The sequence below is a fragment of the Crotalus tigris genome, unplaced genomic scaffold (genome assembly GCF_016545835.1).
Source record: "Crotalus tigris isolate CLP2741 ecotype Arizona unplaced genomic scaffold, ASM1654583v1 scf7180000017789.496130, whole genome shotgun sequence".
NCBI lineage: Eukaryota > Metazoa > Chordata > Lepidosauria > Squamata > Viperidae > Crotalus > Crotalus tigris.
This window is the reverse complement of record NW_024096636.1, coordinates 128378-141695: the sequence shown is the minus strand read 5'-3', so window position 1 is coordinate 141695 and position 13318 is coordinate 128378. Positions and strand designations below refer to the sequence as shown.

Below are 13318 nucleotides of genomic sequence, written 5' to 3'. Positions count from 1 at the left end.
GGGAAGTGGAGAAGGTATAGAGAAGGTAGAAGTAGAAGTAGATATTTTCCTAATTTGCATCAGTAATGCACAATTTTTCTCTTTGAACCCTACTGTGATTTTGTTTTAATTTATTTTGATAGATATTACCCAATAGACCATTTGCCAGAAAAAAGCTATACAGTGTAGCAGATTTATCTTAAGGGGATAATTAACACAAAATGCTTTAAGCACATTTTTGGATCCTCCTTGTTTTCCTTAATTTATGAGTTTGGTGATAGAATTTTATTCTGTTAAAATTGGGGAAAGGAAGGATAATAAATGTTCTGGAAATGAGCAGAAAGGAGGACATATTGTACCCTCTGGGTTCTACTATCTTCAAGGAATAATAATTAAGCTTTATACTGTAGTGCTTAATGGTGAAATCCTTGAGACAGCAGCATTGTATCATAGTATCATTCATGATTAACTTAAAACAATTAATTTATTGGTAATATTGTGGGCATTTTAAACTTCCGGTATTTGTCAAGGCTGTTGCATCCTGTTAGCTTCCTAGTTCTAGTATGTGTCTTTACAGTAAAAAGCATTTTCTATATTTACTTAATAGTATGCAAAATCTTGCCAAAAAAGCTAGATATGATATTCAAATGTATAGGTGTGTTAAAGGAAAATTCAACAGAATTTAAAAATTCCCTGAATTTTTTGAACAGGAAAATGATGACATTTATAATGAAAAATGCATTGCTAAGGCTTAAAAGAAAAGTTCAGCAGATCATCTACAGCAGAAGTGTCAAACTGCCGGCCCGTGGGCCGGACGTGTCATCCGGAAACCGCGCCCACCCCATTGCCAACAATGGCAAAACCAGCCCGATACGTTGCGCGACATCACGTGATATCACAAATTTGACATGTCTGATCTATAGTATTCCATTCTGTGACAATATTCACCAACTTCATCTTATAGCTTAGCTTCAGGCTTATAAAGGGCAGAAGAAAGAGCAGCCTTTCTCCTCCTGTATATTCACACAAAAAAGTTTTTTTTTAGGAGGAACAGCACTTCCTATTCCTAATCTCATTGGAATTCTTTAGGAAGGTCCAATAAACTTTATTCAAAGCCAGAAAAGATTCCAGCTCTGTCTTGTGAAGTCATTAAACATTCTTTTCTACTGTTAATCCTTTTAAGATGGGAATAAAGGTTATGGTAACTAAATAATGTTGTTGTCTTATTTGGAAAAACATCCACTCACCTCAAACAATCTTACCCAAGCCGGAACGAATCTTACAAGAGCAGAATTCTGACAAACATAGATTAACTACATTTTAAACAATTCTCCAGGAATTCATGCACTCTGGTCGCTTTATGTATGCAAAGCTAAGTCAATCTTAATCTCCACAATTTTTGCAAATTATTCTGGCCCTCTTTTTTCCCCCCTTTTCCTTGTTATTCCCTGATTTTTGCATAAGATAGGAAGGATGTATATTCCTTCCCTTAAGATAGGAAGGATGTGTATTCCTTCCTATCTTAGCCATCCTGTCGTGGATTACTTCATTTAGTTAAAACTGATTACAGATAAGACCAAGATCCTGGTATTTCAACAAGTCTGTCCTTTCTATGCCTTTCCTCACTTTTCTTCCCCTCCCCTATTGCAGTGCTATGTGGAGGTCCAGTGTCAGTAAGGGATCTGTTCTGGTTTCGTTGGGTTGGTTGGTTTTAATAACTTCTTGGAAAAAACTTTGTAATGCTGAGTTTTAAGGAAGTTTGGAAGAAACAGTGTTCCTTTAACAGGCAGCTAAGTTCAGAAAAAACTAAATAAATATGTGGTTCTTGCTTATCGACCCCTTGTTCAACAACTGTTTGAAGTTGTGATAGAATTGACCAAGTGGTACTTATGTCCAGTCCTTGAAGTTCCAACCATTGCCATCTCCCAACAGTCATGTATCATGATTTGAGTGTTTGGGAAACTGCTTGCATTTACAACAATTGTAGTGTCCCATGGCTACAAGACTGCAATTTGCAACTTTCCCTGCCTACTTCCCACAAAGAAAGTCAATGATAAATCTAGCATGAAAGGTTGCTAGTTGCTCTGGTAAGTCCCTCTGAATTTCTTATACTTACATCCCACCCACTACATCATCTTTCCAGCCTTTCTTTATGGGCACCCAGCTATACCATCCACCTCCTGTACTTGCACACACACACCCACTACCCCCAATACAAACTCCAGCTTGAACAGACTCTCCCCCCCCCCCTAAAAATATATATATTTCAGGATTGCAGCCCAAGAAAGAAAGTTGTTTTCCTTTCTTGTATGTACTGGAGGCAAAACTGAGATGGGTTGGACTCTTACTCATAACTCTCCTGAGTAACAAAATTCAACTGAAGAAAAGTCCATTATATGACGGGTTTTAAAGATCATTAGAGCAAATGATAAGTGGATTTCCTGAAAGATTGGATATTCAGAAGTATTTGCATGGCTCAGAATGTTCCATTTCAGAAAAGAAGTGACTTTTTTGGCATCAACAAGGAGGAGAGGGAAGAAACAGCAGTCCACTAACCCAGTTCTAAGCTCTGGTTATGCCCCAGCACTCCATCATATCACTTCTATTCTGCATTACTTTTCAGAGCTTAGACATATTCAGCACATGTGGAAATTATATATATTCTATAATGGCCATATTGGGTATCCCTGTGCCTGCTCCAATCAGAGCACACTGTAACTGTTCACAAAACAAATGTAATTTTGTCAATGAAGAATCTATTTTTTGGATTTGCACATTTACACTGAGTTACAGAGGTACGGACATTGGCTGTAATGGTTAAGGTACCAGGCTAAAAATCAGACTTCTAGTCCAGGGATTCTCAAACCTGGCCACTTTAAGATTTGTGGACTTCTGGGAGTTGAAATCCACAAGTCTTAAAGTGGCCAAGTTTGAGGTCCCCTGTTCTAGTCCCATCGTAGGTACAAAGCCAGCTGAATGACCTTGAGCCAGTAACTTTCAGCCCTAAAAAGAAGACAATGACAAATCACTTCTGAAAATCCTTGCTAAGAAAACTGCAAGGATCAATCTAGGCAGTCACCAGGAGTCAAGACTGATGGAAAGACACGTTTGGGTGCTGTTTAGAACTGTAAATTGTTTAGAAGAAAATGAAACTGACTGAAAATTAAAAACACAGCAAGGAAAATCATTATTATTGGCTTGTATCACCACAATGCAGGGGCTGGGGGTAGGGAAAGAGCTCAAGAAACAGTTAAGGTAATCACTTTGGCATTGAAAGATAAAGTCACTATTTCTTTGTTATTATATTTACACATATTTGAATATACATTTTGTCTCATCTTGTTACTATAAGCAGCTGTGTATAAGAATAAATAGGATTATCATTGATTTGCTACCTCCAGATCCTAACTCATCTTTGACTCATCTTTTCACTGAATCTCTGAGCCTATTAGCTACAATCAATCCCAACAACAGACGAATAGTTTGCTTCTTTTGGAAAAGGAACTACAGTACTCAACTGAGGCTGACCTGCCAGATTTTTCCTAGTTCTGGATGGATTCCATTAGATCAGACATTATTGCTAAAAACATATAGCATAATTACTTGCGGCCTCCGTGCTACTTAGAGGCAGTGAACTGAATGAAGTGATTTAAAGCAGAAACCAGAAAGTTGGCCTCTCCAATTGCTAGCAAGTTTTTAGAAGTAAAAAACTTGTTAAGTGTAAGAGGGGGAGTATGCCATGGCAAACTAAAAGGAAAAAAAAAAACCTATCAAAGAGAATGCAACAGATTTTACTCACAGAGTTAAGCCAAGTCTTTTAGCTTCTGCATGGAAGCTGATAATGGTGGACAAAGAAATATGAAGCATACTATTCATATGAAGCATTTTCTTAAACACAGTTAGTTGCAGTATTCATAAACAGCTAATAACATTAACTGTTCCTTTATTGTCCTTTTGCATCATCTATGGTGGATTCACCCTAATTCCCACACACTGCACCCATGCCTGCAAAGACAGACATAGAGGCACAAATGATATTTCTTTATGCTTCTTTCTCTTTAAAAAATTACTGGGTATGTATATGAAATCCCATTTTAAAATAAAACATACTTTTAAGCAAAACAAAAGACACATTTATGGACATACATCCTGAGAGTAAGCTTGTAAAATGAGTCTTTTGAGGTACCTTTACATTAAAATATAGATAGCTATTATAAACCTTGGATGCTTGAATTCAAATGTGCATTTCAATTTACATCAGTTTACTGCACATATTTAAAGGTGTCACTTAAATAAAGGACTAGTGTTGTTGCACAATATATTAGTCAGAAGAAAACTTGCACAATATATTAGTCAGAAGAAAACTTGATCTTCACCATTTGATTCCAAGATGTATGGTTAATGCCTAAATAAATGAATCATTCAGCACTATCAGCAATGAACTAAGAACAGTACAGATTTTCATATTGTAAGTGCAAGGTAGACAATGAGAAATAAAAAATCAGTTAAGCTTACAGCTAGTCTAATCATAAACAAATTAAAGCAATCAAACAAGAATACCAAAACTAACTCAGTATTTTTTATGATAGATTAGCCAAACTTTCTGCTTGCCAAACAAAGCATGAATTTGGAACAAAGAGGGAAGGGAGACGACAGCATTCCAATGGGGATATTTGTGCATTTTTAAATTACCGAAGAGAGAGGCATGTTTTAAATTCATTTGAGTAGTGCCCAAAACTATGAAAAGAATGCAGGCAAAGAATATTTGAATTCCATGGTAAGACTATGGTAAATCCTCTAAACAGGAGCAAGGCTTCCCCTTACCTAGATCAGATGCCATGGCAATCATGGGTTTGATACCCACATCAATCTATTGCTGTTATGTCGACAAAATTCACTTTCGCAATAGCAAGATCATATGATAGGCTTAGATTCTCTTCAGCCGGCAAGCCCAGCAGATCTAGGAGGAGCTCTACATCCCTGCACTCTGCAAGTTTATAATTCAAAAGCATCATAAGCCAATTTGCCTGGCCTCCCCTAAGGGTTCTGCACTGCAGAGAATGCATCACAGAGCACACCACAATGAGCTAGAAACTGTGGGAAGGCAGAAAAAGCATCGATTTTATTTTGGTTAAATAGCTGAAAGGGAAAACTAGTTGTTCAAGCTTTCAAACCACTGAAGGAAAATGCAAGGGGAAGCTAAAAGGTTTTCAACAGCTATTACATCTGTGTAAATTCTTCAAGCTCTGTATTAAAAGAGAAAGCCAAACAATGCTACCTAATACAATAGGCATTTCTGTAAATTTTCCTCCCTCTTTGTAAGTTGGGCACATTCTTGGTGCCACTTCTATTGAGCTTTCAACGAGATTATTTAACATACGAATCTTGTTCTATTAGCTTATTTGAGAGGAATATAAAACTTAGAGCAGAATGGCAGCATGAATGATGGCTATACACAAATTAGTAAGAAAGCTTAATTACAGCATAAATGGTTGTGAAGACTAAAAAGAAAACCTTTGGCATGTGACAGTGGACTGGTTTGGATTGGACATACAGGCATTTCACCGTGATAAAACAATTGCAAAAACCGCCACGTTGGTCACCTAGAAATAACTTTTGTAGTTTCTTTTCCAGAGTTTGTTTTACAAGTTTTGTGTTTAAAAGTTTTTAGTGTCATGAATTATGTATTTCAACAATTAATGGGGGTGTCATGCAGCCTTGGAAGCTTGCTGCCTATCTTGAGGGGGGCCTCACTGTAACCCTTCCAAGAATGGAACTATCTATGCAGTTTAGCCAAAGGACCCTGCAGAGCAACCACTGGATCCATTAGGGAATATTTATTTTTTTATATCCTGCCTTTATTATTATTATTATTTTTATTGAATTTTTTTTAACTTTTACAAAAAAGAAATTCCCTTCCCCAAACCCTCCCAACCCTCCCCTGCCCTCCCCCGACCTTCCCAGAGCTGAATACAGGCTTAATTAAAATTGAAAAGAAAAAATCTTAAAACACATGTAAATCATAAGCAAATCTAAATACGTTAATTAACCAAATTATAAAATAGTTAATTTTAAACACTTATAAACAATTAATTACAATAATTAAACAAATTATAAAATACTTTAAGACCAATATATAAAAAGCAAAAAAAATTGTGATTACAATCATTAAACACATTATAAAATACTCTTAACATTTTCTAATGTCATACTTATATTATTTAAAATTTATCCATCATTCTTTATAAACTCCCTCAAAAACACACATATAAACATTACTTATAACATTGAAATTCCCTTATACATATTTAAAACAAAATATTCCTTTAAATGCTCCTTAGATATCTAAACATGAACTGCCTATCTAAAATTTTCATTCAATCTCCATATCATACTTATATTATATAAAATCTAATCTCTCCCTCTTTCTTTATCATCAAACACAAAAATAAACATATAAACGTTAATTATGCCATTAAAACAAAATACTCTTTTAAATACTCCTTAAATTACTAAACCTAAACTTCTTATCTAAAATTTTCATTCAATCTCCATAATCTTCTCTCCTCTTTACCAATAACCAATTCCATCCACAGTAAACTGTAATCTATCAGTAACCTAAAAACAATCTATACATTCTTTATCAATCTCTCTTATCCAAAAACCTCAAAAGAAGTGCTTGGAAGTCTGCCCTTAAAGGTTGCTCCAAAAAGTTTATAGATCTTGCTTCTCCCGCAGACTCAGAAACAAATGCTTGTGAGGCTTCCTTAACCTCCTTCTTCTGTTGCTCCTTTTCTTTACGTTTATGTGTTACATGGGTTATTCTCTGCTCCTTCATCTCAGCTTGTTGAGACCCCTCAATCTGAAATTTCCCAGTTTTCATCAGTATAGGCTCTTCAGACTGCAATTCTACCTTCTTCTCTTCCGAAGCTTTAGACATGATAGGTGGCGATGTACATACCCCCAGGACCGAAGTGTAAAACTCTTTTGCTTTGGAAACAGTATTAAGTCTATAACGTGTCCCCAGATAATTCACCACCATTCCAGTCGGAACGTCCCATCTAAACAACATTCGCCTCTTTTTAAGTTCATCTGCTAAAAAAGCAAACTCCTTTCTTCTTCTTAAAATTCTAGATGGGATCTCCTTTAAAATTATAACATCTTGTGAAGCAATCTGGAACCTCTTGTTATAAAAGGCTTGTATAATTTCATTGCGCAGGGATCTTTTCCCAAAATAAATTACCACATCTCTTGGCAGATTTCTTTGCTTTGCCACCACAGAGTTAACTCTAAATGTTTTTTTCAATTTCACTAAATATTTCCTCTTTTTCTCTATCCAGAATCACAGCAAAGTCATTTGCAACCATCTCTCTCAGATCTCCTTGCAAAGACTCTTTCAAGCCTCTAATTCTTAAAGCATATTCCATTTCTCTATATTGAAGCATAAGAATCTCATCTTGAGAATTTTCCATCTCTTTTTCCATGCCTTCAAATTTTCCCTCCATCAGTTGCACTTTATCTTCAACCTCTTCTACACGAAAATTCAACTTTTCAAGAACAGAGGCAAATCCTTTTAAAGCCAAAACTATATCTTGCCTCAAAATCCTATTATTTTCCACTAAAATCTCTTTCATTTCTCCCCTGATTTGAGATATAGCATTTCCCATTGTATCTTGCAAATCCTTTATCGTTAATAACTGTGCCAAAGGAGAGGGTGAAGCTATTGATTTAGATTGTTGCACTGATGATATCACCGAAGAAGAAACCACCTTAGGAGCTGTGGGAATTACTGGACGCTTTGGAGCCATCTTAAAAAATCTTTACTCCTTCTTAAAAATTACCCCAAAAAAGGAGGGAAAGAAAAGTTAAGCAAAAAAAAAAGGGAGATTAACTCCAAAAAATCAAAAACTCCTTCAGAAGGAGATCATTATAATAAAAAGAAAAAAGTTAAGAAAAAGGAAAAGGAAAGAGAAAAAAAAATAATTAAACAGAAAAAATCCGTTCCGTTATTTTTTTTAAAAAAGGACAAAAAACAAAGAAAATCCTTCAAAAAATAAAAAAAAGTTAAACAGAAAAGGAAAATAATCCTCCTAAAATCCAAACCCAACATCAAAAAATCATTATAAATAATCAAATCCGTTCCATTCCGTTCCAGTCATTTAAAAAAAAAAAAAACCAAAAAACCTACCAATCACCATTTTACTTTCCCTTTCAGCAAAAGAAGAAAACAGAAAGAGGGAATAAAAGTAAATCTTTAAATTTAAAATCCAAATAAGATCAGAGAAAACAAAATCCTCTACTCAGCTCTGTCCGCTTTTTAAAAAAACTCACCAGATCACTTTAATCGCGGTGGTTGCAGCGGCTTGTTTTGTCCCTAGAGACAAAAACAGCTGGGAAGCGGAGACAATCTGAACTCCGTGGGAGCACTTTTTTCACCCCCCAAAAGAAAACCTTGGGGGTGCATCAGAGGCTCTACCACTATTCAGATGATACTCTCCTCCCTCCCTTTGCCCAGGAAGGAGGTTTTGAACCGCACAACAGCTGGTGTCTGCTGTTCATAGCGCTTCTAACACTTTCCCAGGAGGACGGCTACAAGGTAGCCGCCATCGCACGCGCAGATCCACCGGAAGTGCTGCCTTTATTATTATCTTTACAAATACTGTAATTTAAGACAGCAAATGTATCTAAGACCTCTTCCTCCTTCTATTTTCCCCACAACAACACCTTGTGAGGTTAAAAGGACTGAAAGAGAGTGACTGGCCCAAGGTTATCCAGCTGGCTTTTGTGGCTAAAGCAGGACTTGAACTCATAATCTCTTACTTTCTAGCATGGTGCCTTAACCACTAGACCAAACTAGTTCTCTAGCAATATCTACCAAAACTAGAGGTGACTCATTTGCAAGGCCTTGCTGTGAAGAGCCCTTTAATTTCCAAGGAAATTAAGTGAACAGTTCTACACCTTCCAACTCACCAATCCTAAACCTTCTCCTGCTTTTTTTGCAACTCAAAGAAATTTTTCATTTAAAAAAATGTACCTGATGTCTTACATAAGAGGCTTCAGAATAAGATGTAACTTAGGTGCAAACCATAAATGTCTCTTTAACTAGGGAACAATTGAATTCATAAAAGAAATAGTTTTAAGAAATAATTTTGAAGTCTAGGGATTATAAATAAACATTATTGGGTGACTCAGCCTCTTGCGATGTTTCTTTATTGGGATATGCAACAAAACATGTTTTAGAAGGACACCGCACTTGGGAAGCAAAGGTTGGAGATGCGTTCAGCACCTCTTGTACCTCCAGGTAACTAGCAAAGAGAGAATAACCATGACCCTGGATGCACAGCAAGTGTCATATATTAGTAGGAACAGATCCCAATTTTCTTTGCAAATAATGACACTAATAAAATTTTAAAATATTTTTCATTGATATTAGTTTAATGAAATCTGTTATGGCTTTAGGCAAGAACCAATTATTGTATCCTTAGTTAAATAAAAAAATTCATATTGAGGTCTATTATATGCCGCATTTGCTAGTATTTGCACAATATATGCTGCAATCTAGCAGTAGTGCATCATGAAAAGAAAACAAAGGCCAGCTGACTGGTAATCTCAGAAATCAACTTTTTTTGATCCTGCACCTCACAGCCTGCTTCTCTGCCATATTCTGTTTCCTGGATACATGATACAGCAGACACCTGGGGGAAGAGCCCTAGGATGCGGTGGAGTAAAGATGCACTTGAAGTGATCTGACCTCAGAATGGAAGATGAACAGCCCAGTATGTCTGCTGTGCTTTAAAACTCTTTACTCTACATAAAAACTGAAAAAACAAAACCCAGCCCATTGGCCAGCATATCTACATAGTTCTATATCAAGATTATGATAAATATAAAAGATTTAAATATTTTGCGGTATGCCTAGCAAAACCTCTTTGTCTACTTAAATTGAGAATGTTATTCACACCCCTAAATGAAACCTCCTGCTTGAACAGAGAGCTGGACTAGAAAACCTCCAAGGTCCCTTCCAGTTCTATTCTATTCTCAACATGGATTGAGTATGTTGTCATTGTTAAAGAAAAATACATAGTTGATCCAGAATAGCATATTTTCAAATTTAGGGAGCAAATTGGTGGTTGGAGTGTCTGTAAAGATTCCCTCTGTCCTTCAGGATCTTATCAAATTACCTGCTTGGTACCTACTAAAGGAAAATTACATTAAATATTTTTATTTATTTATTTATTTATGAGACTTATATACCGCTTTAAGTGCAAGCACTCTCTAAGCGGTGTACACCAGTAAGCAATGTATATATATATTTACATTGCCCTCAACAATCTGGGTCCTCATTTTACCTACCCCGGAAGGATGGAAGGCTGAGTCAACCTTGAGCCGGTGAGATTTGAACCGCTGACCTGCTGAACACAGTCAGCTAAAGTGGCCTGCAGTACTGCACCCTAACTGCTGCGCCACCTTTTTAAGACATATTTAAGACAATATTAAGACATATTTGGCCTTTTTTCCGACAACTGCATTCAATTCTCCTCAAAGCCACTCCCCTGTCCATCATTTAAATGTAACCCCATCCATCACCATACAAGAGTGAAATAAGGCCTTCAACTCCAGTTGTATACTACTGACAAAGAATGCCGTATACTTCTTACCAGTTTTAAACAAAGCATTTCTGTGTCTTGCTTCAACTAGCAATCCATAAAACATATCTCAAGTCTAAATCAATTTTACCATTTTTTAAAATCAAAACATGGCTTTTTTTTCTATGAGCATTTCCCTTCATTAATAAATTATTTTACTGTACTTAACTTACACAGACTGTTCCAACAAATGGGTGGGTGGGAAAACTTTCATTGTTAGATAATATCTTCTTTATTTCAAGTGAGTCGAGCGTCTAGTCAGGATTTTGGCAAAGAAAGAATTATAATCCCCAAACCACAGTCTCGGAAATACAGGTAGTCCTCGATTTATAAGGTGTTCAAAGTTACAAAGGACCTCCGAAAAGGTATGGGTAGTCATCAACTTACAACAGTTCATTTAGTAACCGTTCAAAGTTACAACAGCACTGAAAAAAGTGACCGATGACCATTTTTCACAATTACAAACATGGTAGCATCCCCATGGCCACATGATCAAAATTTGGATATTTGGCAACTGCTTCATATTTATGACGGTTGTAGTGTCCTGTGGGTTACATGATCCCTTTTTGCAACCTTCTGACAAGCAAAATCAATGGGGAAGCCAGATTCACTTAATAACCATGTCACTAATTTAACAACTGCAGTCACTCTGTCATGGTTCTGATAAATGAGACCAGAAGAAATAAGAACTCTGAGGCAATTGCTTTCCTCAAAGAACAATTTTAATGGCTACATAATATCAGCACGAACGTAGGTGAAACCAAGACTGAAAGTTACCCCCCAAAAGGTTTATTTATTTATTTATGAGACTTATATACCGCTTTAAGTGCAAGCACTCTCTAAGCGGTGTACACCAGTAAGCAATGTATGTATATATATATATATATATATATTTACATTGCCCCCAACAATCTGGGTCCTCATTTTACCTACCCCGGAAAGTAAAAGTTAAACTCTCCACCCCATTGATGTGTCATAAATCACAATCCCCAATTAACGCCTTTGGAAGGCTTCCTAAAGGTAGCTACAGCCTGCCAAACATTTAGACTGCTTGACCTTGGTTCCCAAAAGAAAGTTATTGTTTTGACTAAACTAAGAAAATGCCTCTCCCTTGGAAACCAAAAAGCAGAATTCAGAGCATTTGAAGGTTTGACACACTCACTTAACAACCGTAAGATCGTAAAATGGGTCAAAACTCACTTAACAAATATCTTACTTAGCAACAGAAATTTTGGGCTCAAGGGTGGTCGTAAGTCAAGGATCACCTGTACTTATATCCAGTTCCAAAGTTCACTGACCACCACCTCCACTCACATGATCACATTTGTGGCACTTGGCAATAGGCCCACATTTATGGCCATTTGTCGTGTCCCTTGGTCACGTGACTGCAATTATGAAATTTTTGCTAGAAACTGGTCTTTACTTCTGATTTCTGGCAAATTACACCTACAGGGAATAATTGGTTTGTTTTATGATTGCAGTGTTCACATAATGACCACTGCAAAAAAAAGATCATAAAATTGATCAGTCACATGCTTTCTGACCCTCATGGCCTATGACCTTAATTGCGAGGCTCAATTATGGTCATTAATTGAGGACACGAATAGCACAGAGAAGTTGGCTATTCGTAACCTCCGTGATAAGGAATAGGATCAAAAAATATTGATTCACTTCACCATTCATGAAAGAAAAACAGTATCAAAATGTTCAAAGGAGGAGCACCAGCTTACAATTAACTGTTAATTGAACAGCACAGTTTACTCACGTATTCATTTCCTATTCTACAGTATAGCCATAACCGGTAATTTTGAGAAAGTTTAATTACATTTGCATTGTCCCTAATACTTTATTTGTATTGCTTGCTGCATCCATTGAAATAATTTCTTTGTTAGAGGATACAATTTCTTCTACCACGTGTGGTTCCTCTTTGCTCTCTAGGCTGCTCAAGAGGTTAGCAACCTAGATTTTTGGGTTTTTATTCTGAAAGTGAGGATGGAGAAAGGAAAAGGGAAAAGCACAAAAAAGGTAACAGGGAAGGAAGTCCAAGGGAGAAAAATCCTAAGAGGCTCTAACAGCCAGTGACTGGAAGAAGTAGATGGTACAGGTAATCCTTGACTTACTACAGTTTATTTAGTGATCGTTCAAAGTGACAATGGCATTGAAAAAATGACTTATGACCGTTTGTCACACTTATGACCTTTGTGGCATCCCCAGGGTCACATGATCAAAATTCAGATGCTTGGCAACTGAGTCATATTTATGATGGTTGCAGTGTCCCGGGGTCATGGGATCACCTTTTGTGACCTCCTGACAAGCAAAGTCAATGAGGAAGCCAAGTTAACTTATCAACCATATTACTAACTGAACAACTGCAGCAATTCAATTTTTAACAGCTATAGCAAGAAAGGTCATGAAGTGAATCAACACTCACTTAACAAATGTCTTGTTTAGCAACATAAATTTGGGGCTCAACTGTAATTGTAAATTGAAATTAATCTGTACTATGTAATAGTTTACAGAATTTCCTGTTAAACTGTGTCTTCCTCATCACTTTCTTTGTTTTTCTTATCAGCCTTTAAGATTACATAAAAGGAAGAAGGAGAGGAACAACTGAGGAGGGCTGAAGTAGAACTAATGCCAGGAAGAATGTTGTTTCCTTGGCAACTCATGATTTGGATCCTGTAAACTACTTG

The 13318-nt window shown here is 36.5% G+C and overlaps 1 protein-coding gene across 4 annotated transcripts in view; it reads right to left on the bottom strand.

Annotated features, from left to right (window-relative positions):
* FGD4 (FYVE, RhoGEF and PH domain containing 4) overlaps positions 1-13318 on the bottom strand; it is a 136220-nt gene that overhangs the window by 62746 nt on the left and 60156 nt on the right. Inside the window, exon 1 of one of the 4 annotated variants that reach the window (XM_039342323.1) lies at positions 4804-4935. The exons of the other annotated variants lie outside the window; for them this stretch is intronic. Coding sequence (XP_039198257.1) covers positions 4804-4828 — 25 coding nt within the window. The 5' untranslated portion in view covers positions 4829-4935. Of the gene's footprint in view, positions 1-4803; positions 4936-13318 lie in introns of those variants that run through there. 4 annotated transcript variants of the gene reach the window in all.